The sequence below is a fragment of the Pygocentrus nattereri genome, chromosome 11 (assembly GCF_015220715.1).
Source record: "Pygocentrus nattereri isolate fPygNat1 chromosome 11, fPygNat1.pri, whole genome shotgun sequence".
Lineage (NCBI taxonomy): Eukaryota > Metazoa > Chordata > Actinopteri > Characiformes > Serrasalmidae > Pygocentrus > Pygocentrus nattereri.
Genome location: NC_051221.1, coordinates 32,997,403 through 33,020,021, shown reverse-complemented (window position 1 = coordinate 33,020,021; position 22,619 = coordinate 32,997,403). Strand labels below are relative to the sequence as shown.

General features: G+C 40.5%; 2 protein-coding genes across 3 annotated transcripts in view; one reads left to right on the top strand and one right to left on the bottom strand.

Annotated features, from left to right (window-relative positions):
* pidd1 (p53-induced death domain protein 1) overlaps positions 1-7,531 on the bottom strand; it is a 13,067-nt gene extending 5,536 nt beyond the window's left edge. Inside the window, exons 1-13 of one of the 2 annotated variants that reach the window (XM_037543022.1) lie at positions 7,348-7,531; positions 6,098-6,983; positions 4,781-5,194; positions 3,652-3,810; positions 3,389-3,440; positions 3,067-3,268; positions 2,713-2,862; positions 2,413-2,586; positions 1,948-2,095; positions 1,710-1,845; positions 1,418-1,568; positions 439-562; positions 1-23 (exon numbers count right to left, since the gene is read on the bottom strand). The exon at positions 1-23 is cut by the window's left edge and continues 93 nt beyond it. In XM_037543022.1, the coding sequence (XP_037398919.1) occupies positions 1-23; positions 439-562; positions 1,418-1,568; positions 1,710-1,845; positions 1,948-2,095; positions 2,413-2,586; positions 2,713-2,862; positions 3,067-3,268; positions 3,389-3,440; positions 3,652-3,810; positions 4,781-5,194; positions 6,098-6,782 (2,418 nt within the window). In that variant the 5' untranslated portion in view covers positions 6,783-6,983; positions 7,348-7,531. The remainder of the gene's footprint in view (positions 24-438; positions 563-1,417; positions 1,569-1,709; positions 1,846-1,947; positions 2,096-2,412; positions 2,587-2,712; positions 2,863-3,066; positions 3,269-3,388; positions 3,441-3,651; positions 3,811-4,780; positions 5,195-6,097; positions 6,984-7,347) is intronic. The other variant, XM_017706710.2, reaches the window with a different exon arrangement.
* Positions 7,532-11,088: 3,557 nt separating this feature from the next.
* pnpla2 (patatin-like phospholipase domain containing 2) lies at positions 11,089-21,725 on the top strand. Its single transcript, XM_017706708.2, has 9 exons — positions 11,089-11,667; positions 12,496-12,728; positions 13,828-13,893; positions 16,629-16,841; positions 16,943-17,003; positions 18,171-18,341; positions 18,473-18,605; positions 18,829-18,951; positions 19,879-21,725. Exons 1-9 carry the CDS (start codon positions 11,481-11,483, stop codon positions 20,174-20,176), a joined length of 1,485 nt encoding a protein of 494 aa, XP_017562197.1. The 5' UTR covers positions 11,089-11,480; the 3' UTR covers positions 20,177-21,725.
* Positions 21,726-22,619: the final 894 nt, after the last annotated feature.

Below are 22,619 nucleotides of genomic sequence, written 5' to 3'. Positions count from 1 at the left end.
GCCCTCGCTGCAGTCTGGCCGGTCTAACGGTACACAGAGCATTGAAAAAAAGACTCATTTTACTTTTTCCATGTTACGCTCCACATAGCTGTTATTATGTATCATAAATGACATAGAATATGGGCAACCATGAGCTTGGGTACAGAATTGGTAGTAAAGTAGTAAACTTGCTGCCATACAGTTCTAAGCCGTTTTTATCGAGGAGAATTCCTGTTTCATCACAATGACATTATGCGTAATGAGTAGGAGCTTCAGTGATGAGTCAAAGTTATCAGCATCAGATGTTAAAGAGCCTACCAGATCTTCTGCAGAAAGACCAGTTTAAATGACATGCAAACTAAGAAGAAATGACAGGTGTCACAAATGATGCATGTAGTTGTAATGCTAATAGGCTGTCACCCAGGCTATGCATTATTGTGTGTGTATCGGTGCACAAACCTGCGCTAATGTCGATGCCTCTTTCAAACCCAGCAAAGAACTGCTCGCCTTCCAGCAGGTTACATACATCTGATGGCTGGGGGCCATCATACTGCTGTGACAGAGAAGCTAACCTTCCGTCAATCTAAACACACACAAACACACACACATATGAGTACTCAACATGTCTCTGAAGAGGTGCTACCATACTCCAAAAAAAAAAAAAAAAAAAGACTGAATATCACAAACGATATACTACGATACACAATTCGAAAGTTTGCAATCACCTGTCACATAGCAAATATTATTCAATAATAACTTACAGTTTAGACTGAAATGTTATCAACAAGACAACAAAATATAATTCACTTGTGTCAGTCTCCAGTTGCAATGAGCCAAAACACTGCATCATTAAATGCACCTGATTTAGCTCATCATCTAATTAGCAAGGCCTTCGTGAACTGATTTAAGAGTGTTACATGAGGGTAAGCATTAATCTTCACACCACTTTGGCCCGGAAAGTCCCCAGTTTTACATGCCTGGTGTAAACCGACAGTTTATTCACAGTTTAAAGTATTCTGGGAACAATAACAAGTTATGACAAACAAAACTAACTGTAATTATAATTATCCATTTACCTTAATATGTTGTCATGAAATACCTATTTGATCATTGAGATCTGTCCACTGAATTTTGAATATGAATTGTTGATATTAATGTTATTAATGTCAGTGTGAGTTCATTTGTGTTGCTTGAGAGCTTTATCACTTATTATGGAATCATCCACAGCTCAACATCAAAAAATTCTTAAGCTGCCTACAAATTGTAGGAAACCCTATATTAGCATAAAATGAAATTGCTGTAAACCTTTATCTGCAACACAATTTAATTTACTGAAAAATTTCAAACATTTGAAGAGTGATTCCAAATTTTTGAACAATGTTATTTGAACAATCCAACTCATACGCATACTTACAAACACAGACACATGCACACACACCTTGTCTGAGGGTAGGCACTGCAGCAGCACTTGTGTGAGGTCTGTTTTTCTCTGCAGCACCAGAAACTGAACCCTGAATTGCTTCAGCCTGTGATACACTTTTCGCACCACTCCACTAATGCAACTCTGAGTGGTGTACCACAGCCAGTACCTAGATACAAAGAGGTTTAAATAACCATGAACCCTGGACCAATATCTAAGAGGTTCTTCTTCTTCCACTAGGAAATCTAACAACAGCCACAAATACACATATAAAAACAGTCACTAATACACCATACAGAGAAAGACTCACCATGAGAAGTGGGTAACAGAAAAGATGGCATAGAGTTGTGTAATGTAGAGAGACACCTGAGCAGTGACATCAGTCCAGGTGTGAGCAACAGGGTCACCATGCAGCAGGTGCAGCCGAGACATGTCCACTGTGTGTCCTGCAACACAAACACACATTTGTCATTACCCTACGTCACCCACAGAGATCAGGAAAGAAAAAAATAAAAAGACACAGACAAAGGCAAAAAGAGTCTAAGTGCCTGTGAGTCCGGGCGGCAGGGGGATCTGCACTCTGACCGGTTGGAGGAAGTGCATGCTGGGGGTTTGGGAGAGGCAGAGGAGGGGGCTCGCGCTGGCCTGAGGGTCTCCAGTTAGATCCTGCACCTCAGACAATGCCACCTGCAGCACCTGGAGGGAAAAAATAACATAGAATTTACTACAACTACATTTAGGTTGTACAAATCCACTAATGCTGGCATTAAAATACTCTATCAGTACTAATAATATGGATATTGGTAAAACATGCACTTTGTTATTTATTCATTTTTATCAAGTCTTTGATAAATGAAAAATAGAGCATAGTTATTTTAGCTTGACAAAAATTACAGGAAGTGACCAAGATTTTTTTTTTGTTTTTTTACATATTTATTAAAATGCAAAAGGCAAAAAATAGGACAATGCCCACTAAGATGTTTGATAAATGCTGTTTTGCAGGAAGTACACACCTGCAGTGTGACAGTACGTGTGTTGGTTGTGCAGTCTGGGGGAAAAGTGAGTTTGATCCCGGGGTCATAGCGAGAGACTAGCAGTGCCCCGGCTTGAGATACAGAGCAAGAGTCTCTGACAGGTCGAGAAACAGCCACAAACCAGGAGAACTGCTTAACAGTACAGCAAGCCAGCTGTGCGCACACACACACACACACACACAAATTAAAAGAGGTCAATCTGAGCTTTGAAACTAACACAGTTCAGGAGAGATTTAAGAAGGTGAAAGATAGTTTGAAAGAGGGCCACTGGTGTGTTACCCGTGCAGGTCGGCCTCGCGGTCTGCTACTGTGCCTGTGGCTCCCCCTTCTGGTCTGGGTAGGTAATGTACTCCAGGACTGACCATCATATTTGCGGACGACCACCTCACCTTTTCGAGTCTTGTGATAGGGAACGCACACGTCTACAGGCTGTTAAACAGGAAAGAGAGGTCAAAAGAGAAAGAAGTGATTAATCCATCCCAAATAATTCACACCGCATTTAAATTCCATTAAATCCTACAGCTTAAATTTTATTCTTGCATTAGTTACTAAACAATTTATAGTAGCTACTAAATAAAAAGCTTTTAAAAATAACTGAATAAAAAGCCTTTTAAATTACAACTTTTCTTTCACCTTGTTAAATGTAGCACCATGTGGGAGGAGTTCTAAAGGACGATTCAAGAGCAAATCATGTTCTTCTAGCTGTACCCATTTCTTGTCTGGTTTTCTCTCTGACCACTTGAACTGAGTAACACCTCCAACACATCCATGTGGAAAGAGGAGCTCTGCTCCTCCAGGAAGGAACACATGACACCCAGTGGGAGATACTGAAAACCTATGAGAGTATGAGAAGATCAGTACAAAAGAGAAGGATGTCAAGATTACCACAGTTATATTGCTAGAGCGTTGGCAGGATGTTAAAATTTGGTTTTAACTGTAATTGTGCTTAATTTACCTGTGCTGGTTGAAAGCAAGGTGCAGCTCTGGGATCGGAGTCTCATGCTGAGCTGTGAGGGACATACGAGTCTAGCATGAAGGCTGACTTCAAGGTAACACAATAATGCAATAAATTCACTGTCACCATCCACTCATTTATGCTTATAGCCCTACATACATGTTGAACTTGTGAACCTCCCTCATATTGTAGATGACATAGAACAGATTTCAGAGTACATGTGACAGGTGGTACAGCCCAAATGACAGAGTACATTACACAACCTGCTGGTGCAGGAGGGAGGGGCGGTGGGGTTGGGGGTCGGCCCAGTGGGTTGTTCCGTACATCCAGTCTGGTTAGCTGAGGGAGAGCTCTCACACACTCTGGAATGATCCTCAACTCATTACTGTGGATTGCCAGCACCCTCAGAGAGTGTAAAGATCCTATTCAGAAAAAAATATTTTAAAAAATAGACATTTTTTCATAATTTTAACTGAAGAATAAGCAGAAATATTTTTTTGTTTTTGGCCTTTTTTTGCCTATATGTGAGTGTGCAGTGTAGAGTCTATTGGGGTGTATTGTGATTAATCAAACAGAAGGTGAAGATTCAATTGCATAGTTTTTAATAAAAGATGCCACTTCTTGAAAATAAATGTGCTGAGACCAAAAAACTAGTATACTGTTTTTATTCCTATATTCCACATTGCACTAATGCAGGAGTGCCCAGTCCCAGTCCTGGTGGTCTACCATCCTGCAGAGTTTAGCTCCAGCCATAAGCTAACATATTTGATCCAAGTAATAAAGTCTTTCGGGGCATCTGAATATTAGAGCCAGGCGAGTGGGATCTCTACTCATCTGGGTGGAAGATCTCCAGCACAACTACTGAACACATCTGTACTACTGTGTAAATAGTTTGTCTAGTCACATTTATGGCTTTAGTATATATTTTTTTTCTTATTAAAAAAAACAAACAAACATTCAAATTGTGTTGAAATTTGAGATTTTATGATGCATTAAATTGTTTCCTAAACTGTAATCGAATAGAATTACTGTAAGAACAAAGATTTACACTCCTGCAGTGTATCTGATATAAATATTTAATGTCACAAAACTTCCCTAATCTTATATCACAGTTTACAATATTATTGCAATAGTGCATTAAAATAATTACTACAAAATAAATCTAGAAAACTCTGAACATCACAAATTTTAATTCTCAGACTAATAACTGAGTACAGTTGTTCTAACATCACATAAACAATGGGATCACACTGTGATAGTGTCGAGTGACCTTGTGAAATAGAGCTACTCTGTCCATCTAAAAAAATTGGAAGGTGTCCACAATAACAATACCATGTGCTGAATATCACTGTAACCCTTATTACTGATTATTTGTTCCCTTCTCTTCCTCACCCAGTGTCTCTGGTAGCCTTTGAAGCTTGTTATTGGAGAGTTCCAGTGTGTGTAGGTGCAGCAGCAGGCCAAGCTCCTCAGGCAGACTTTCCAGCTGGTTAAAGGACATGTCCAGCTCTTGCAGCTCCAGCAGAAGCCCCACTCCCGTGGGAAGAGCCTGCAGTTTATTCCCCAGCACACTGAGCCGCTGCAGAGACACTAGAGCACCCAACTCCTCTGGCAGCGAGTCCAGCTGATTGTGGCAGAGGAGGAGCTCTGAGAGGTGAGAAAGAGAAAGTATGCAGGCAGGGAGTAAAGAGAGGCAGTTGAAAGAGAGATCCAGGTGAACAAGGAGGGAAAGAGAGGAGATAGAAGCAGGAAGGGAGGTCAGGAGACCTGGGAGGGGGTCGCCCTGAGCATCATAGAAACGGTGGCCTAGATGACAGAGAGATGGAGGGCAGATAAGGAAAAAAAAAAAAGAGACAAAATAGGAGAAATTTGTTTGAAGTTTATAAAGTTTGCATCTTTAGGTAATGATGGATACAAGTAATTTGTAATGCAAACATTCAAATATATGCAATAAATAAATGTAACATTTTATGAGGCATAAGCAATAACTTACAAAACATAGACAAACAAAAACAACTTACAAAACATATGTGTTACAAAAGACTGACACCTTAAAAGTTCCTTTAAGTGACAGTTTGGCAAAACAATCAAATGTACACAATTTTTCACTCCAAATGTAGTTGACTGGCTAAGACAACTTTCATGTCTTAAGTTTGATTCTTCAGTTCTGTACTGGAGCTCTAAAGCTAACGTAGGGAAAAAAAAAAAAAAAAAAAAAAAAAAGTAAAGTAAGCTTACGAGCACCAACTAGTATGATGCAAACTACATGTCTACACCACAATACACTGTGTCAAACATTGAGTTGCAAAGTGCCTTTAGCTTCTTGTAATAGTGCAAAAGTAAAGAATCAAACCTCAGATTACAAGCATGTCTGGTCTACTACATTTGGGTTAGGGGAAAATAGTGTAAATATTATTTATTTTCCAAACTATAATTTTAAAAGAAGTTACTGCAAGAACATTAAACACATGTGGCAAAGGTTCCCATCCATTGTCCTGCAATACTATTACTCTGCATATTTTAGTGTTTTCCCTGTTCTAATACACTCACTTTAACACAGGAGGGCTTGTAAATTAGCAAATTAGCTGGCTAATGTCTGTCAGAGGAACAAAAAGACCAAAATATGCAAGACAAGGGTACTCCAGAACTAGGATAGGAAACCACTGACATAAAATAAATATGAGTGTATGTGCATCAATATACGTTTACCTCGAATGGCTAACGAGCGTAGTTGAGTGAGTTGGGGCAGAACTCGGAGAGCGCCTTCCAGCGCCTCTTCGTCCTCAGAGCCAAGCCGGATGTACTGCAGCCGCCTCATTCTCTCTGGCACACTATCCCACAGAGCAGGCATCACTGTCCCCCCACACTGATACACATCCAACACCAACCTGCCATCGACCAACAATGTATCCAGCTCCACTGAGGAGGGTAGAGGGGGAGTGAGAGAAAGCTGAGGAGAGGAGGAAGAGATGGAAAGAGTGGAGAAGAGAGCAGAGGGCAAGGGGCTTGAAGAGGAAGAAGTAGACGGGGTATCTTCATGGCCATCAGAGAGAGAAGGAAAGATATGCGAGGTTTCTCCATCCAAAACCCCTTCTTGCCTTCTTAGAGCTCTTCGTATTGATGCGAATACGTCCCGTTCCAGTTTCGCATTGGTTTCCAGTTCTTCCATTCCGTCTGCATGTTGTCTTGCAATTAAACCATGACTTTCCACATCTGATGCTGCCATTCCAAGGCCGTGAAGAGCTGTGTTCCTTTTCCGCCCTTTTTCCACAGTCATCATTCCAGTTGGCCCCAAAAACCTCCTGTGCTCCCCTCTTTCCTGCTCTTCTCCTGTGGCCCCTTGTCTCCTCTCATCCTTCAAGTACACTTCTTCATACCTCTCTTTCCTCTCCATCTGCTTTCCTTTTTTTTCTTTCAGTCTCTCCTTCGGATGTGAAGGGAGAGAACAGAGGCTGGAAGTGTCACAAAATAAATGTGACACCTCCTGTCTTCCTCCAGCGCCATAGCTGACGCTCAATCACATCACCAAACTGGCCCATGCTGAGATGACCATGCCCAGGCAGGCCCATGCATGGAGGGCGAGACTGCACTCATTCTGCAAAAGAGAGGTGCAAATTGAAAAGACTAAGAAGCGATAAAAATCCAATCGCCATGTATCTAACGACGGATGTTTCCCGGATGTTTTTTTCCACTGGACTAATTCATGGCAACTAAGCTTTGACTAACTGGGATTCACAGCACTGTCTGAAAGCAACCTTACATCTACACAAAAGCCAAAAAGCCACAGGATTTTTGACACTAATGTGACGATTACGGAGTAAAGTGGGGAAGTTGTTTAACAGTCTAGTCGGCTAGCACAAAATAAACCCTGTACTAGTCTGTTCTGAGCTAATTTAGCTAAGTTCACTTCCCAGCTAACGTTAGCAAGCTAGCTGTGCAAATAACCTGTAAACACTCACTCACAGTGCCGTGATTTTAGGGGTTACACGTCTTTTTCTTCGTCGTCAAAACTTGTACACAGTGTGTAACCAAAACACGTGTTAATCTGTTGGATTATTGTAGCAGACTGACAGACAGGAGGCTAACGCTGCGTCCTTGTCAAAACTCTTCTTCCACATTTCACACAGCCGTTGACAATTGTATACACCGCGGAACTTTCAGGATGGGGCGGGGCGCGGAGTCTTAAAGGGACAGTGCACACACACACACACACACACACACACACACACACACACACACACACACACACACACACACACACACACACACACACACACACTTAAAAGCTTATAGCATTTAACATGACTTCGGCATTACTGTAGATAAATACGTCCAAAATCTAGCCTAGCATTAACCTCAGTAACCATAGTTTTGTTCTTTCTGCAACACCCTCATTTACATCACTGCGCCATCCAGATGTACCAGCATGGAGATAGGATGGGACTGTTTCAGCTCACTCCCACTTTTCATTAAGACTCAGTCAGAGACTGCCTCAGTCAGAGACTGCCTTTACCAGTGCAGTTTCTAAAGCTTTACCATCCAGTCTTCAAACAGAGATCCTCTTAGCTTTCATTTGGTATTTAGCTTATTAAATGGTAAACACTGTTTGACCAGAGGAGGACGGGTCTCCCCTTGTGAGTCTTGGTTCCTCCCAAGGTTTCTTCCTCCAGTCTGAGGGAGTTTTTCCTTGCCACTGTCGCCTCTGGCTTGCTCACTGGGGGATATATGTTGTAACTGTGTGTTTTCAAGCTTCTGTAAAGCTGCTTTGTGACAACATTGTTGTAAAAAGCGCTATACAAATAAACTTGACTTGACTGGACTTCTTTTAATTTTCTGCATATTAATTTTACTATCTCAAAGATATTTTCAGACAATAGTTGCCATAGTGGCATATACTTGCTTTTTTTTAATAAAAGAGTGTAATGTTATATGTAAACATTGTTAAAGTTTCAGGAGTTCATAGTGCCCATGTATGGAATCTCATCAGCAAAACCTGTCTCTTTTTAATGTATTAATTTTGTGATGCGTTTACAAATACACCTTTTAGCCGCGCCCACTCACACTGAAGCTCTAAGAAGTGAAGCTCTGCTGTGTTGGGGGGGGGCTCATCGGAAGGTCGTATATCCCGGATATTAGCTAACTAGTAAATATGACTTCATTCCATCCGAATGAATGCTTGTTCAGAAACAAAGGCTTGGAGACCTTGAGAGTACATATCCTGCACACATATCTAATAGAGGCTTTTTCCTCATTCAAGTTGCAAGTTTAGCTTTTTTCACTCATGTAAAAGGTGAAAGATTGCGCTACAGGTCACATCTCATAAACTTGTGAGTCAGCTAGAATCCCTAGTTTACCACTCATAAATATGATTTAGTCGGCCATTCAAGCACAATTTACAAGTAGCAGAATTGGTATTTCCCAGTTTCCGACACCACTCGATTGCAGCATCATGCTGCTTTTTGAATAGTGCACATTACAATGTGGCCAATCAGAACAGAGGTCAGTTACATGTATTTGTCTTAAAAGTATAGTAATAAAACATCCCATGTCAGTAAGAGATCAAGAGAGATTAGAAAATGGCCATGTGAAAATGACTTCCGATTGTTTTGGTCCATAAAACCACACAAATGTTACAAGTGGACCTTATGATTGCGACGATGATGGAACTAGGATAAAGTTATGAAGCACATTTGTTTGATTCTTTCGTACTTTGCATTTAGTACCTTTTATTCCTATTTGTATGGGTGCTGTATAGGTATGATTATGGCATATGTATATAAACTAAGGTCTTAACTGGATTCTCTGTAAATAGAGAGTTTAAAAGTTAAACGAGGTCAGTGCATGAAAGTCCACTGTGTTTGACATGATGGTAAAGCATGATCCCTTGCGTTTCCTTGATCGACAGTAGATTGACAGGGTGTTGTTCAAAGGCTGCATATACGCTTTGACTAAAAGGCCTTTTGAAAAGAAAATTCTCATGATGACATAATTTAGTCCCAGATTAGCCTACTTCTGTGCTCAGAAAACCTGCCAGTTTCCCAACTGCAGACTATGATCCTGTTTAGATCCTGTCACAGACCGCAGAGCTATGAGTGATTAATCACCAATGACAGTGTAATTTAGTTCAAGGGGAGAAGACTGATATTAGAAATGGCAGAGCTGTTGAGGCATCACTGCTGATGCTGCAGTTGCTATTATTTCTTGCCTGGACATGTTGTGTTATTGTTTGTTCCGTTTCCCTGCCCCAGCTGCTGTGTTTTGGGATGTCAGTCTGCCCCTGAGACTGACAGCATATTTTCCTGATATCGTTTCGTCTTTCCCAGGGGAACAGGAGAAACAGATGAGGATGAGATTATCATCACCTAAGCATCCAAAGAATTTTATTTTTAATGGAGCAGGCTAGTGATATCATGAACTGGGTGTGTCTGACATGATAAACGGACAGCAAGATGACTAATCTTAATCATGCAGTCAGTGAGAAAACTACTGCAGATTATATACATGAGAGATCGGTTTTCTTTAAAATGCGATATATACAGAAAGAGCTGAAATGCCTTTCCCCTACTAATGCCCTGTGATTGACCCTCCAAATGTACTTAGTAAAACCTTTTCCTCGAGATGCTCTCTGGCAAGATGTAGCCTACTAGAAGGAGGTCAAAGGACAGAAGTATTTTGTCATAGCATGTTCACAACACATTCTTAGAAGAGTGCCCTTCATGTTTTGGAAATACACTACAGCATATATGCTATATATACCTGCAACAGTACTTTAGCAGAGTGCTTGCTGGTTTATAGGATGGGAAAGTATATAGTGAGTAAAAGGTAGTTAAAGATCTGTATAAAGTAGCCTGCAACAATTATTTTTCAAGACACAAGCAGGGTGGTGAAGCGCTGAGACAAATTATAGACTGTATCCTTTGCTGAAATTTCCCTCATTCTGTTTTAGCTGTTGGACAGTGAAACTGTGTTCGTAGCACTGTGATAATCCACCTAACTGTTGTCCTAAACTGTGCAATAAATGTAGAAAACTAACCCCTAGCTTTCTGTTTACCTTCTGATGGGGTGGTGCTGGGGAAGGGGGAGGTGAAAATCAATTCTGGCGTGAAAACACGTTGTCCTTTATGTGGTGAATAACAAATAAATTCCCCTTCCACCTAAAACAGATCTCACTTCCTCAGCAAGTATGTGCAGAGTAGGTTAGAGCGCACCCGGGGGAGGTTTCTAGAGAGGACGAGAAAAGCTTTGCCAGAATTAAACCCAGAAAAACACCGCTGCTCTCTGTGTTCTAAGTTTAAAATCCCCAGTGAATGCATATTTTCCCAATTTATAAATTGAGGGATGCCTTGAGGGCACACGCTGTACCGCTGTGTATCAAAGGTGGCAAACAGAGCCCGTTGTGATTGTGTTATTACTGTGTTATTACTGTGACAGGCTGCTGCTACCTGCTCACCCTCCCCTTCGCTAATAAACAACCAGGCGGAGTGACGTCACGGCGCGAAAAGCGCCGCTGTTTCGGGTTCAGTGCGCAAACAGAGGTCAGCAGTGGTCCTTGGGCTTGTTTGACATCACTGGCCCCTGACAGCCTCAGTACTGAGTTCGTGGAAGCAGCTCGGGCTGACTGACGGCTCGGGAGGTTCAGGTTTCCTGGCCTGTGATTGGCTGATATGAGCTCGACTGCCCGCCTATTTAAGTGAAGGGCCCTCCTCACTGGAGTTTGACAGAAATGAAGGGGAGCGAAGTAACTTTACTTCTCCAAAACAGGTTACTTAACGAGCCGCCATGCGAGACCGTATTTAACATTCAGCAGGCATGAAATCTCACTCAGCTGAGCGGTTTGAGGACGTGAAGCTGCGGACAGCCCGCCACAACAAACTTTAAAGCTTTGTTTTTAGCCCACCGAGCCAAGGTCGGCAGGTTAGTGGACTTCAACCCACACGGAAGACAGCGTTAGCTTAAACTGTCAACAGTAACAAGTGTTCTGCGGGAAGATGAGCCCTGGTTTTGTTTTGAAATGAAAGCCTAGACTGGTGGTCCGTTTCGACACATTTCTACATATAACCGTCCTGAAAAAGGTAATCCGTTTGGACTCGGTATGTTTCCCCTCGACTCGCCCTGGAATATCTCCTTCGCCGGGTGTGGGTTTCTCGGTATTTACCATGTCGGAGTGGCCAGCTGTCTGCAGGAACAGGCGCCCTTTCTGGTTGAAAATGCCCAGCACGTCTACGGAGCCTCGGCGGGAGCCTTGACCGCCTCAGCGGTGGTCGTCGGGACATGTCTGGGTAAAACAGTCCGCCTTATAACAACGAAGGGTAGAGTTTAAAGGGGTGGCCCTGTTAAAAGCATCAAATGTACCCAATTTCCCCCCCTACCTCAAACGTAGCTAATGAGGCACATGTGTGGTGTCTGAAATTTGCTTGTGTAGTTTTGTAGTGGAGCTACCAGGCCTATGTAACAGAAGTCTTTCTCATCCTGTAGTGATTTGGGGTTACATAGACTCCCATTACATTTAGGCTGCATTAGCTTTGTAGCTTCACTGCAAAACCTAATCAAGAAAATTTTCAGCCAGGTTGTACTGGCCTATCATGATTGCGGTAAGAGAAAAATGTGAAAAGTACTATTTTTTTAAATAAAAAAAGTTGCCACTCTGTTAGTATAGCAGCTGTTTTAACGTTTTCCTTGAATCTTATTGTGCAAACCCTCACAGGAAAGCAGAACTGACAGATGTCAGAAATGGGGCTGTTGCTGTAGGCAGTGTGTTGTAGCAGTTACGCTTGTAATGTTGGTAGGGAGATAAAAAAACGAAGGCTATGTAATGAGGTCTTGCCTACTGATGTCCACTGTCCACACTTGACGCCTTGCATGTTTGTAATGTTTAGCATATGTGTCATAGCCCCCTACTGTAGGTCAGCGTTCCCCAGAACCAGGTCTGTAGTCTACCTTCACTGTGATTTTCCCAAAATGATCAAGTTCTTCTGAATCAAGTGTAGAACAGGAAAACATGAAACCATGCAGTTCATGTGGAGTACAGAACTGGAGTAATCCCACATGCCTTTGGCTTGTCATTGTGTTTCCACTACACTCATTGTCCTCCTTCACCCTGTTTCTAGGAGATGTTGGGGCCAACATCATTGATGTGGCGAAGGAAGCACGGAAGCGGTTTCTGGGACCGATGCACCCTTCCTTTAACCTGGTAAAGATCATACGGGCCAAGTTGCATGGTACGCTGACCCCTGATGCTTACAGCAAAGCCACTGGTAGACTGGGCATCTCTCTGACTCGCGTCACAGATGGAGAGAACGTATTGATAACCCACTTCAACAGCAATGAGGAACTGGTGCAAGTAAGATGGACGCACATGCACACACACACACACACACACACACACACACACACACACACACACACACATACACACACACATAAATGAATATGTAACACATTTGCTTTATAACTGTGTAATAATTTGTGTACAGCATGCCCTAACCTCTCTTTTTCAAAAGGTTGTGCAAAGTTTGAATAGCTCAGCCAATTTGCATTAAACTTTCTGTAGTTACTAATCAATAAGACTGGTATTTTAGGGGGTTGAAGTAGTGTAAAGGTTAGTAATTTTTCCTGTATTTTGCATTGCATTTAGTAACTAAACTTAGCATTTAATACTGGAATAGATCTAAAAGCCACAAACAAAAAAAAGAGGGAAGCTTGTATGCCATAATAAAAGAATCTAACATAGTCATAACACAGTAGTTGGGCACAGAAAAAACAATGATTTGGGATGTCTTTAAATATAGATTAGGTTTTTGACTATGTGTTAGTAGAAGACAATAAAAACATTAGGTGTTTAAAAAAATTGTTGGATGGTGCTTCTGTTTGCAGTAAGGCAGTTGTGTAAGTTGTTAAGCGAAGGTTATTTTTTTTTTTTTAATTTGCCCTGTAGGTAACCCAGTAAAATATTTATGTACTTTGCCAAAAAAGGCTGAATTCAAATCACTCTGCAAAAAAGGACAACTAAAGCTTGGTTAAATTTTTAAATTTAATTTAAAATCTTCTCTTCTCCTTCTGGGTCGCGGGGGTTGCTGGAGCCTATCCCAGCTGTCATCGGGTGAAAGGCAGGATACACCCTGGACAGGTCGCCAGTCCATCGCAGGGTCCTCATTGACACTCCAACTGAAAATTATATTTCCACCCAGCTGAACATAGATTCAAGAGACATGTCCTAATGCAGTCATACAGTCATAAACAATTCTTTTTTATTATGATTTATCATCATTTATTACATGATAACAGCTTTACTGGAATTTTCTGAGAAGCAACTTGGACAGCGGGGAATGCTTTGAGAAATGTCTTTGAAATATAAAAAGACAATCAGCATATCAGCATCAGCAAACAGAAATTGATTCATAGAAGCTTCTCATTTGTGGTGTGTGTATCTGTGTGTTTAGGCATGTGTTTGCAGCGCCTACATTCCAGTGTACTGTGGACTTATACCTCCCACCCTGCAGGGAGTGGTGAGTAGTACTTCTACTCTTTGCTCTTATCTTGATCATAATAAACCCATTTTACCAGATGAGATCACAGTTAGCATGTATGAAAGTGTATCTAAGAAGGTAAACATCTTTTGTCTTCTTATTACCATGTATGTGTAGAATCATCTTGTAGTTAGCAATCTATACAAGAATACAAGAAATACAGAGCATAAGATGTGATGTGTTTATTACATCCTTAAAAAGTGTTTGTGAAGGGTTCCTTAGTGAAGGCAGTGTTTATAGAAATGTGACTACTTACACAACCAATGTTCAAATGGTCCATTGCATGCTTAGTGGTCCATGGTTAAAGAACCCTTTAAAGTAGCTCTATATAGCACCAAAAAGTTCAACTATAGACTCAAGTCAAAAAGTCACAGAACCATTTCTTTTTTTTGCACTATGCAAAGCTCTTTTTGTTAAGAGTGTATGTAGCTTGCACAATATTTATTTATGGCAAAATAAAAGGTACAGAAAATTCTTTCTGTAGTTTTGGGCTGTAGACAGCTCAGAGCTCATGCTTAAAAAAGTTTCTTTGTTGGGAACAGAAGATTGTTTTTGGTTTTAAATGGGAGTGCCATGGGGCCTCTGACAGTCCTGTGCCCTTTTGTTTCTTTCCCTAGCATTTCCTTGTACCATTTATTCTTTGCTGAAAGAATACTGAAAGTTTCTCTATATGTCTCTTTTATTGTTTATGATTGCAGCGTTGTGTACTCGGCTATAAGCAAATGCACTTGACCATAGAAAACTCAAGAGTGCAGACTTAAACTTCTCCTGTATGGATCTTCTACACAAAACACCCACAGTGTTATAACACAGGACTGCAGTTCAAATAAGTCCCAAGTGAGTGAGTCATTGGCTGTGGGAAAAATATCTGTTGAGGGAGGATGTAGCTTTTGATTTTGCAATGCTGTGTGCTGCTGAAAATAGAAATGATCATTTGGCTGTAAGCAGGCTTTACAGAGGCCCTGGTTTTATGTGTTATGTGAAGAAGCCACACTGTTCTCAGATCAGCTCGTCAGGCTCTGGGATACTATAGCTTTGTGTTCTGTGTGTTCTGGCAAGGCTCTTGGGCACAGACAATCCTTCCCTCTGCCACGTGTGCCATTCAGGGAGGATACTTGTGTGCAAATGTGTGTGTCTGTGTATGTGTGTGTTTGTGTGTTTTGGCCGGATTGGGCAGAACAGTGCCAGAACATTATTGTGGGGTGTGGGAATGTGTGTACATGTGTAGCTCTCTCTTCACAGTGTGTGTGTGTGTGTGTGCGTGCGTTTGTGTGTGTGTGTGTGTGTGTGTGTGTGTGTGCGTTTGTGTGTGTTTGTGTGTTCTGCGCTACTGACAAAGTCCCTAATGTGTGTGTGTGTGTGTGTGTGTGTGTGTGTTGCCAAGTATGCGAAGAGTCACAGTGTTCCTAAGGATGCTGTTTTTCCTGTTCCTGTGGTACCTAGAAATGGAACATCTAATGACTAGAGCCCCACTGCTTCATCTAACCAATCATAGTGCTTTATATGAAATCTGAGTGTATTTTAGAGAATAGAAATATTGTGGAGGGGGCTTCCACATCTCTTTGTGAAGGTGCATAATACGGCTGGGTGATATCTAAAATAATGTTCATGATATTGTCTTATCAAACAATCACATCCCCACTAAATCTGATATAACTGCAGCACAGACAATGAAAAATGAGCTGTAACACAGCTTTTTGTCTTATAAATGCCCTTTAACAATCAATTGTTGTAACAATATTAAATCCTTAACAATTTGGCAAGCTGTTTAAAATTAAACAAGCCTTATGTAATTGTTTATCCATTTGGTGTCCCAACATGGATGATTTTTGCTTATAAAGGATTGCCATGTGGTTACTGTAGTTTGCAAATGTCAGAGGCCAGACTTCATTTATTTTATTTCTAGTCAAAACAGCATTTTGTACAAGTTATTAATTTAACAGGAGATATTTCTGGAGATATTACACATACTGGCAGGGGAGGGTGGGTGGATAAATGAAGAAGGGTAAAGTAAAAAAAACAGACTTTCCAAAACTGGAGTTCAAAAAGTGAGTAAAACATACAAGAAAATGAGACTCCTCACAAAAGTGCAAGAGCTGATAGACCACCAAAACCATCAGATAAACAGTACTTAAAGCTTTCATCTTTCATCTGAGAAATCAAGCTCCACTGTTGCTTCAGATCGGAAAAAAATCCACAGGTGTTCTCTTCATCCTTCCACTGTGAAAAGACAACTCAGAGTCTGCGAGGACGTGTAGCTGTAAATAAGTTGTTACTGAGAAAAAAATAATAGTCTATTAGAAGTAGAAATGCTGGTGTTCTCAGAACAATGGACTGAACACCCCCACCTCAACATCAACGATTCATGTAATCCCAAACACATTCATGCAACTTTTAAGATTGAACTTAGGAGGTAAAACAAACTATCTCGTGAAAACAGTGTATTCTGTAATAAAGTAAAGTGTGGGCACAGTAAATACTGAAAAAATATATATATTTAGTTTTTAAAACTTCTCTGTAATTTTCTGTTAAATCTGTCTAAAACTTGTTCTTAAAGGCCATTTTGACCGGAGGTTAAGCAAATAAGGAGTAATCTTTCACTTTGGCACAGTCGTGAACTTGTCAGGGATTATCATAATCAATATTCAGTTATATGATTCTACTGACATATGCACTGATTTGATCACTCACTGTCTCTCTCTCACTCTCTCTAGCGGTATGTGGATGGTGGAATCAGTGATAATTTGCCTCAGTATGAGCTGAAGAACACCATCACAGTTTCTCCATTCTCAGGGGAGAGTGATATCTGCCCGCGAGACGTCAGCTCCAACAACATGCACGAACTCCGATTTACCAACACTTCCATACAGTTCTCACTCTCCAACTTGTACAGAGTCACCAGAGCGCTGTTCCCTCCTGATCCACTGGTAAAACTCCACTACTCATGCATACATACATACATACACACAACAACACACATCAATGTATAAATTCACACAATGCTCATTTCTGTGGGTTTCCTTATCAGGTACTGAAGACCATGTGTAAGCAGGGATATAAAGATGCCTTGTATTTCCTAAAGAAAAATGGTAAGACGGAGATATAGCTTCTTATGACCACCATTTCCAGTACTGTTTTCACCGTACATCTGTGTATAGGAGAACATAGTTTGCCAAACCACAGCTACAGTGCTCATATTTAGTCTTGGCGCACAATACAGTTTATGCCTTATTTCTTGATTACCTTCCAAGCTAAAATTATCATTCATTCAGATCCACCAGAATAGTTATAACAACCAGCAATAAACACCAGGACTTTACTGAATCAAACTGAAAATTATTTTGCTACTTAAGTGAAAACTTCCATAAGGCAAGTAAAGGTAGTGGGACAAACAGTAGCGTCTCTTTTCTGTGGTGTAGCTTACTATTTAGGGTAGTATTTTGTTGCATATCATGTCTTTTGCATAACAAAATGAAGCCTTTCAAGTTTGCACACTTGATTTTCTCTTTTTCCACGACTTAAGTACATTTTTCAGACTTTATTTTTGTAGTTTTCAATTTGGATTTTGGAATGCATCTACAATCTTTCTTACAGGCATTTTGTTACCAGAGAGATAAGATAGTATGTCAGATTATTTCAACTCAATATTTATAGGTTTTCTAAAGCAATTTCCTTCAGAATGATAATGACATTTTGTGTTAGCTGTGTTGAGTGGTAGCTGTCCAGGGGAAACATTACAGATCTCTGGTTTGAACATGACATGTTCATTTGTGTTGCAACATTTTTAAAGTAAGAAGTGAATAATTTCTAGTTTACTGTTGTTTAGCTGAATGTGGCAAACCCAGACCTCCATAATACATTGACAAATTAAATATTTGTTTAAAAAACGAATGATAGGATTGTTCCTACTTTTGAGTACTATATTTGCATCAGCACTGTTGTGTAGGAAGAACTGGGTAGGTATTGCTGTAATCAAAGTTTGATTGAGTCATCTGAGATAACTGCCAACTCTGCTTGCTCTTTGGTATGTTAGTCACTGATATACCTTATCACATTAAGAGGTGCTGTGGGGTTAAAAACTTATTTCTCTGCTGTACTTTGCAGAAGGCTTTTCTCAAGTGTAGCAGTGCCCTCTAGTGGTCATTATTAGTACTGTGCCTAAAGGGATTAGAGCCCTTTTCATTAGAGCCTTCACTCATCAGTTTAATGTCACTTTGATCTTTATTCTCACTAAAATTGCATGTGTACTTTTTTAGGCTTGTTGCAGTTCCGACAGCCACACCGCCCATTGGGTGACGGAGCTGTGGATAATGAGGAAGACTCTGATAATGAGGAAAGACATACAAGGGAAGAAGAGATGCATCCCAATGCTCATTCAGGCGCAGAGGAACACATCTTTGAGCACTTGCCACCACGGCTTCATAGAGGTATAAAAGATGAAGCATATAAACATTGACATCTTTCTATTTGTCACTGAATAGCAGATCATGCATATTTCATATATATTTGTTTTTATGTAGGTTACTGAGTAAGAATCTGCCTCTCTCTTTTTCTGTAGCTTTGGTGGAGGCCTGTAAAGAAAGACGGAGTCTCTTGTACTCTCTAAGCAACATGTTCCCTGTCAGGATGCTGTCAACTATCTTACTGCCATATACATTGCCCCTGGAGTCAGCTGTGTCACTGAGTATCAGGTGACTTTTAGCTGCTCTTCTCAATTTCTTGATGTTGTCATAGTCGGAGAATTTTCATCTGGTTACAATTAAAGAAAAACCTAGCGAATTGATGTGTGACCAAGAGGATGCATTTTCCTTTAGGGAGGATTAGTTTGTTGTGTTTCATGGCTAATGCTATTCGTTTTAATTGTGTGTTTAAAAAAAAAAAAAACAATGTATAATTATGCTGTGTCTCTTTCAGGTTGTTGGAGTGGCTGCCTGATGTACAAGAGGATGTGGGCTGGATAAAGGAGCAGACAGTAAAGTTGCTGCAGTATGTTCTTCAACATGCTGGGAGGAGTGTGTCACAACAGGTGTCTGGACGGTAAGCAACTACAAAAGCCACTCATGATACCAACCTATATAAGTCCATGTTTATAATCATCATCATCTTTTTTATTTAATTGGGATCTTCTACACTAAACGATCAGTCACCCACAGAGGTCAGTTTGAACCTTGGAACATGGAGAAGGCCTAAATTACTCGATTGTAAAGTAAAGGATGGGACATATAAATAGAAGCTCAGCCAAGTAATCAGGAGCCAGGCCATGCAGAGCTTTGACTGTAACAAGAAGAATCTTGTATTGGCCACAGTATGTAATACGTAACCAGTGAAGCCTTTGTAGGCTGGAGTGAGGTCAGTCATCTTAGAATATGTGAGGATGATAGCAGCTGCGTTCTGGACATATTGCAATCCCATATTGCAAAGGGTTGGTCGGACACTTGCAATATTGTAGAGACGTAAAACTGCTGTTTTAACTATAGAATTATGTCAGTTATAGCATGCCAAAGGAGAGTGTGGGGTCAAAGATTGCGAAGGTTAGCAGAAGGTGTTACTAAAGTCTCATCAGTATGGATACTAAGGCTAAACTACGGCTAAACTGGATGTCAGAGCTTCGGGTTGATTAAAAACATATCAGTTTTGCTACTGTTCAGTTTTTTAAAAATTACACTCATCCATGACTTAATGTCATGGATACAGTCAAATAAAGCAGGTGGTTGTACAGTCAGGATAGGGCTGATTATACCATTGATTCAAATGTTGTATTCTTAACAATGTAAATTTAGACCAAGACTGCATGTTACATGACCAGATTGCAGCATGTAAATGTAGTGGACATAAAACTTAGGCTTGCAGGACATACTTAAAGACAGATACAGTCAGGGATTTCTGATTCTGAATAGCTACATCACAGCTATATGCAATAAAATGCACATATCTGTCATCTATGCCCTCTCTCGCCTCTCTCAGATTTTCCTATCAGCTGGAGTTGAGGCACTCTCAGTCTGCACCGGCTACGTTTAGTGCGGCCAGCCTGCTGCCAGGCTGGGTGTCTGGAGGCAGCTCGTCTGTGCTGGATGCCATCCAGCGTGTGGAGCAGTACCAGCGCCAGCTCCTACCAAGCCTCTTCTGTGTTAATCTGAACCTGCGTGGCTCCTTCAGTGCTGGATCCTCTACTGCATCCACTCCTCCCCCCATCCATGAAGAGTCAGATGAGGGTTTGATCATGCATCCTTTGGGGCCCCCTAGCCCCAACTCACTATCTTAGAAACAATACTAGCTGGAGAACCATCAATGCATTGTTTCAGTCACTGAATGTCTATTTAGGCTTTATGTGATGCCCCTGAGCCCCAGCCATTCTGAAAGTACTTTTTGATCAGAATCTCAAATCATTGCATAGATTTAAGAAGAAAATAAGGTTGTAACTATTTATTAACTCCTTATATGCCAAACTGAACTGGAGACCTTTTTTTATTGGTTTTAGTTCAGTAACTTTGTTCTCTTGAGAAAGATCCTCTTAATGTATGTGTAGTGTTTAACCTTGTGTTTCATTTTAAGGTTAAGGTGTGCGCTGGTGTTTCTGGGTGTCCTTATGAAAATGTACATTAATGCCTAATGAGGAAATGAATCACTGAGCTGTATGTGTTGCTGATGAAAGGAAAAATTATGTCACAGATATTTCAAAGTAAGCTCCAGGAGTTCTTAAGACATTTTCCATGCACGTGACTGCACAAAACATTTAGCAATTTTGTTTATTGTAAACGTCCATCATTTCTTTGTTTGTTAATTTGTAAGTTTTGATGGGTTGCGAAACGAAGATGCATTTGTTGGAATTGGCTCCCCCTTGAAATCTTGGTCTTCCTGTCTTTTTTTTCTCTGGCTGGGGAAGAAGGATGGGGGGTCATTGGAAGTGTCATGTTATATCAGCTCAAAGGATGTAATAGTTGAGGCCCTGCAGGTGAGGTTTTGGCTCCCTGTAAACCTGGTCAATGAATTCTGTACATCCGTAAGAGTGACGGGTTTAAAATCTATATGTCCAGTTACAATGATTGTATTGTTGTGGTTGTGTTTTGTTTTGTTTGTTTATCTGTCATTAGCATATTAAGCTTTGTGTGGTGGAGCCATAGCATCGTCCATCACAGTTGAAACATCTGAACAGGTTATAAGCAACAGCACACTCCTGAAATGTTTAAGGCTCCAATACTGAATTGCCAGTATTTTTCAGTATTTTTCATATTTGACAATAAGGATCTACACAGTTTCAGCTGCAAATGTGTTTGGTATGATGTTGGCTCCAGTAAGTCTGAATTAAATAAGTTGGTACATGCATGTTTCAGAAAGTATGAAAAGGTGTTGCTCCACACTGTGTCATCCTAAGCTCTCAGTTTGTTATCTCTGCTGTACTGCTTGTACATGTTAAAGTAATGTGAATAAACAGGGAAAGAGAAAGTTGGCAGGGGCTCTTACAATGAGTACAAATCAGCTACATTATAGAGACAGTCTGATGTACAGCATGTATGTTAAATGATGATGTACAGTATGTATCTTTTAAGTCCTGTGGTTAAGTTGGTTTATGACCATGCGCTGTTCAATGCAATGTCCAATACAAAATGTTTCTTTCAGTAATGTACCATACACTGTATTGTATTCCTGCTTTCCCATTGTTAAGATGTTCCTTTGTGTTTTTTTATGTGTGTGTGTAAAATTTGTGAGATAAGCAATACTAATGTTTTACCTTTTTGCACATTTTTACTGTATACCCTGTTACAGTAAAATGTACTGTGCATGAATGGTAATAAAAAAATTTAACTGCGTCACATTTTAAATGCTTGGTGAAAAAATCTAACTTGGATTGCTGTCTACCTTGCAGTAATTTTAAACCTTTATAAAATAGTGTAGAGTGAAGAGTTTCTTCTGCATACATATCATGTGCACATCACCTCTAATGAGTTAGTGATCAGGGTATTTGAAAATATGATCCCCACTGAACTTATCTACACTATGGGCTGGGTTCGAGGACCGGGATCAAGTCTAATCTTGGTCTACAAAGCATTCTGAATGGAGATTCTCCTTTGAAAGGAAAGTGTGATCCTGGACTAGGCTTGATGTCTGTTTGGGAAAACTGACCCTACATGTCCAAATGTATCCAAACAATGAATTTAATTACTTTCTGACAGCATTACCTCTGGGAAGGCTTGGGCCCAATCCCATTTCTTATTTTTACTCCTACCCCTTGTTTTCGAGGGTCACTTTGCCCCTTGGAACTGAGATGCAAGTTGTTGTCGTTGAAATCTTCCCCTATGAAATGGAACAATCTTCAAATAAAGAACATTACTTCATTAACAGGCTGCTAGCGACACAAAGTTTGTGGTTGTTTGTTTTCTCTGCAATTCGGTCGTATTGCTTGCTGAAGCCAGGCAAACGTCATCAAGATGTATGATGCCAGAATGTAACGGCTGCACCATTTAAAGTGGAATTTAACTAGGTAAACTACTACTAGTGATTTTTAATGCTTGTTATGAAACCATACTACATTGAAACAACATTAAGCTTTGATAATGCCATGGCTATCGTAAAGTTTAATAGACAACATACTTAGCTACATTTGTAGGTTTCTTTGCTCACTTATGCAGCCAACTTGCCGATTTTCCCTCTTGGAGTGTGCCTCTAAAAACCTAGCCCAAACACCTTGCCCACCACTTCTATGTCAA